Source organism: Grammomys surdaster, unplaced genomic scaffold, assembly GCF_004785775.1.
Source record: "Grammomys surdaster isolate TR1022 unplaced genomic scaffold, NIH_TR_1.0 141, whole genome shotgun sequence".
NCBI lineage: Eukaryota > Metazoa > Chordata > Mammalia > Rodentia > Muridae > Grammomys > Grammomys surdaster.
In genome coordinates, this window is record NW_021604599.1 from 8,844,670 (window position 1) to 8,850,091 (window position 5,422).

The 5,422-nt window shown below is 41.3% G+C and overlaps 1 protein-coding gene across 1 annotated transcript in view; it reads left to right on the top strand.

The window, feature by feature from the left end:
• CUNH9orf135 (chromosome unknown C9orf135 homolog) overlaps window positions 1-4,534 on the top strand; it is a 96,413-nt gene extending 91,879 nt beyond the window's left edge. Inside the window, exon 6 of the mRNA XM_028764122.1 lies at window positions 4,255-4,534. Within this exon, the coding sequence (XP_028619955.1) occupies window positions 4,255-4,440 (186 nt within the window). The 3' untranslated portion in view covers window positions 4,441-4,534. The remainder of the gene's footprint in view (window positions 1-4,254) is intronic.
• The last annotated feature ends 888 nt before the right edge of the window (window positions 4,535-5,422 follow it).

Consider the following 5,422-nt stretch of genomic DNA (forward strand, 5'->3'; position numbering starts at 1 on the left):
CCCTCTCCCTCTCCCTCTCCCTCTCCCTCTCCCTCTCTTTCTCTCTCCCCCAATTCTCTAACTACTTGAAATTTTTGTAAAGACAGGATCTCACACTGTAGCCTAGGCTCTCAAGACAGCCCTTGAGCCTTAGCCTACTAAGTGTGTGTGTGGGGGGGTATTAAAGGAGCAATCCCGTGTCCAGTTCAATCTCTCTTGAAAATACTCTCATTTTGTCAAAGATCATCTCTTGTGCCCCATGTGCAGCCAAGAACTAATGAATCAAAGCCAAGACTACTATCTTTTCAAAGTTCTTGTTCTAAGGTTGGTCTGGATTGCATCTGGAAACTTGGCTTTGAGGATCACAATTCCCTTATCAGAGTGGCTCCCTTGTGACAAAGCTAACCATGCAACCCACATGGTTTGTGCCAAACAGCTGTTTTTCGTCTTCTAAGTATGAAATGTTGGTACATGTAGATTGAAGTTGGATGGACCAGTGCCCCATAAGAACTCTGGGCATGGATTACTTAATGAGCTTCCCCTACGAAGAGGCTTTATCCTTCTCAGCTCACTGGGATAGTAGTCCAGGGGTCTGCACCTGGCATCCTCTGGACTTCAGCCTATGCACCTGTTCTCAGCGATGATTTTGCTTTATATCCTTGTGAAATAAACAGTCAGAGCTGTGTGTAGAACTCTAAAAACACAACTGTGAGTTTTTCTAGAAAATTATCTGACCCAAGGGGGATATAAGTTTCTTAGTCCAACTTATGTTTCTCCCCCAAAAGGGGAGAGAAAGAAGTGTGTTAAAAATGAATGTAATCAATGCTCCACCCCACATGGATGGATGCCCATTGCTGAGAAGCTAAATCTGTTTCCTGCCTTGGAATCTGGATGAACTGTATCTCTGCTGGAAATGGTGCTGTGTGACTTTGACTAAAACCAGTGCACATTCCTCCCAATTCACTTTGTCTCATGTTCATCCTCGGAACTTGGTCCCCACTGAGGAAGCCCAGGTACACACACAGGAAGGGCCTGTGCAGTCATTCTAGCCAATAGCCAAGAGCATAGCCCAATGGAAATGTACCATTAACTATCACCTGCAATGAGAAGAGGCTCCCAGGTCCTGGGTCTCAAGGAACCCTCAGTTTTCAGGTCGTCCCAGCTGATGTCCTAGGCATGGCGTTATGAGGTGCTGTCTTTGATGAATTCCTGACCCAAAGAGAAGAGTTTGAATATGGTGTTCTCTATCTGCCCCCATCTGGAGCAAGGCACTCTAGTGCTCTTTCCTTTTCACTAGTGGCTAACATGGATCAATGATGTAATTCACAGCCCTTTTCCTTGAGCTTAGCTGAAGATGCCTTGAACCCCTTTCCAGTCTCATTGGTACTGGAGATGCCACAGAAGCCTCTTGGACTCACATTTTATCCCCACTCCAATGCTATCTTTATCAATATCCCCCTTTCAGAACTGCAGCTACTTCCAGATGTTGGCCAAGGTAGCTTAGGAGAGATGACTCTTAGAGATCCTTTCTAGGCAACTGACCATCCAAAGCAAGTAAAAGGCAGTGTGAGAGAGCCCCAATTTTAAAAGTTCTCAACTGGATCGGGGCCAGGAGACATACTTTTCTTATAAATTATCTACTATATTTTCTTCTGTCCAGAAGAAAGAGACCCTTCATGGTTAAAGAGCCAGCATGGGAAAAACACTGCCATTTTCTGCTGTTCTGGTTTCCTTCTCTTTCAACTTTTCTTCCTAAGGATTCCTAGATAGACCCTGTTTTCTTCCCACCCCAAGTCTTCTGTAAGCTATTGGAGTAAAGGATAGTTTCTGTATACATCTAAAGGAACCTTGTGACCTCCTGTTTGACCACTGGGGTTGCAACTCCCCAAGCCTGTGCATTTACAATGAGGCTAATATCTTGCTGGGGGGAAAATGTTTTTCAGGCTGCAAGCCAGCATTACTTTGGTCTTTGACTAGTATTGTTCTGAAACACATTTTTAAAACTCCATTTGAGCAAATAAGTAGTTATATACACTGATGGGAAAACACATTAATTTTTTAAATTAACTCCCCCTATTTATTGGTTCACATGGTACTCCAAATTGCTTGCTTCTTTGGGACTCCCACTATCCCAGTTCTGCCTTTGGGTCTGAGCTGCAGTCACTGTGGGGTACCCGATTCTTTCATGGTCCATCTCAGGGCTTTTGTTTCCTTTGAAAGATTCCTTGTTTTATTTCCTAATGAGAAAGTTCATCTTCCCAGTTCCTAATGATTTTGTTGCTGTTCCTGAATGCCTGCTTTGTTTCAACCTTTCTGATTCCCAGACCTGCACTTTATCAGACTCTCACTGTCTAGTGTCTGCTCTGCTGACATGGCTTTGACTCCTTTCCTTGTTCCAAGGGCCTTAGTATTCTCATGTTGCGTGAGAAATTATGTCAAGATGCTTTTAGCCAGATGCACACAATCCAGCTTAAACTGAATCAGGCAGTAAAAACAATCGATTGGCTCATATTTTGGAGACATTAGACCTCAGGAAAGGATCGATACTACAATGTATCCTGTTTCTTACTGACTCTCCAATCTGCCTTTTACAAGTGTTGGCTTCAGGGGCTAGGGGAACCCTGGGTTTAATACCCAACACTGAAAAATAAATAAAAAGAAAAACTTGATTTCACAATATACTGGCTGCAGGGGTGCTTCCAGGAGCAATCTGGTCTAGAAGCTTTCTCATTTAAGTTGGCAAGGTCTCTAATGACTTGTCCTAATCTTTGAAGGCCTGCTGACTTGAGAATGGTGTGAAAATATATCACTTTTCTTAGGCCTATTAGAGTCTACCCCCTACTTCTGGGCCGAGGTCACCCTGTTACACACTGACAGTTACACACTGGGAGAGGAAACCCAGGGTGAGCTGGGATGAATGCTCAACATTTTGTACGGAAGATTAAGCTCACATCCTCCTTGGATCTCTGACCTCTCTGGTCACTTGAAATTGGCACCAGAAGGGGTATTTATGACACAGAGACTGGCAACTGTTACCCACTGGCTCATTTGTTCAGCTGGCAGGTGTACTGTAATGTGAGTTAACAGGCAGCAATCTTTTTTCTGGTTTCTCTAACTTCAGAATCACTCCTGTTGGTGCACATGTTGATTTTAAATACTTTTATTGAGCTAAAATTCACATACTATGGAATCCATCTCTTCTGAGTACTCGGCTCTTTCACTTCGAATAGCATCTTAACTCAGGCCATAGCAGTCATTGGTACTTCCGTTCTCTTGGTACAGAGTAGTATCTGTTCATCCATCTATCATGGATATCCATCCATAGAGAAGCGGTGGGGGCAGGGTGGAGGGGGAGCTGCTAGAACTCCTCAGGTAGGGCCTGGCCACTTTCCAGCCTTGAGGGTTTACCAAATATACAAAGTTTACAAAGGTCCACAGCTTGCCCCTTGAGTGGCATAAACAGCCACCATCGTGGTCAACCCATGATTGTCACATCAATTGAACATAGGGTTAAAATGTCAATTAAAAAAAAAGTCTGAGATGAGAGTGTCTTTGGTGTTGTTTAACAGTTTTATAGCTTGGGCAGTTTCATTTTAATCTTGTTCTGATGCTTTAAAATTAGAACTGATTTAAAGCAGAGATGAGGTGATGAGTTTTTTATCAGGCCTTATGTTGTAGCTCTGCCGTCACTCCTGGTATAGTCAGAAAGAGCCATTGCTTCCTTGGGAAATGATCAACAATAGCATCATATTCATTACTATGAAGCTTGATGTGGCTTAAACTATATTGGGTTGTTTTGAGTCAAATTTCTCATAAGAATGAGTCTTGGAGCTTGATATCTACCACTGTGGAAGGCATGATTTAATACTAATTATTAAAAATTTAACACAAGATACTGTTCTTCAGAATAATCCTGACTCACCAACAAAAAGCGTTGAAAGAAAGTAGTTAATTACTTTAGTTTTATTTAGATTACCATAATGGATAAGTTGGACTCCATCTTGTATATAGTTTAGAAATTTTTTACACGCATGCTACTATACATTTTTATGTCTTGTAAATTAAAACTACAGTGAGTTTGATTCTTCTTTCAGAATTGGAAGTACTTGTAAAATGCCTAACCAGTGTTTGGTTGTTCTTCATGGAAGCATTTAGTAAAACTAAATTAATCAGTTGTTGAAAATTTACCTTTAGCCATAAAAACCAACTTTTGGTGCATGCTCCTCGGAACATCTACTTCAGTCACTGATCATTGGTATTATTTTCTCGTTGTAGGCTTGTCCACGCCAAGATGAGTACTCCATAGTCTACAGGAAGTGCCGTTCTCAGTTCACAGACCTCAATGGCTCCAAAAGATTTGGCATCAACACTTGGCATGATGAGAGTGGGATTTATGCTAATTCAGAGGCAAAACAAAAACTCTACGCATCTATGGCTAGCAATCCTATTATCCCACTTTAAAAAGCAATGTATCCAATCAGACTCTCAAGCTAATGAAAAATAACAAATGTAGTAGTTAATCATTTTCATAATAAACACAAAGTCTTCCAAATCTAAGCAAATGTTTATATCCCTATTCCCATGAGCATATTTCCCCCAAATGTTGCAGATGTGCCACTAAGAAAAGACACACAATTCTAGGATGCACTTTTGGCTGCAATCTTTGTTGTGTGGAATATGCATTTCCTTTATTATTACAAAAATGGACTATCCAACTTGTGATTGTTTAGCACGTAGATGCAGGGCCTAGCACATGCTAGACAAACACTGTACTACTGAGCTACATTTCCACCCAACACCTTCTCACTTAAAAAATTAGTGACAACATAGTAGTTGTTGATATTTATGCCATATAATATGTTTCAATATAAGTATACTCTGTACAGCCAGGTGCAGCAAAGCATGACTATGCTCCTAGCACTCGGGGGACTGAGTCCCAAGGATCAAGTGGCAAAGGCCAGGCTAGGCTACATAGCAAGTATAGAAAACAAAAACGAGCCAACAAAAAAAACCAACATAACATCAAAAATGAAATACACCATGTACAGTGTTCAAGTTGGATAATTTGCTTTTCAAAGTTTTATCACTTCTCTGTGTTAGAAGCATTCACAGTTCTGTGTTTAGGTACTTTGAAGTATACAATTTGTAACTGAATTTACCACCACCACTTTATAGAACACCAGAGGTAGCTTGCTCCTTCTTTCTAGCTGGTCCTGTTTTCTATCCTGTTTATTCCATCCTATCAGCATTCTCCTGTCAGAAACCAGTATTAGTCCCTCCACATTAAAGACATACACAAAAATATAGGTTACACTTATATTTTAGATAAGATGAGACTGAGAGTTAAACTTTGGGCTCCATTGGTCCTACAGTGGTGCTGTGAGAGAGTGGGGGAGGAGAGAGAGAGAGAGAGAGAGAGAGAGAGAGAGAGAGAGAGAGAGAG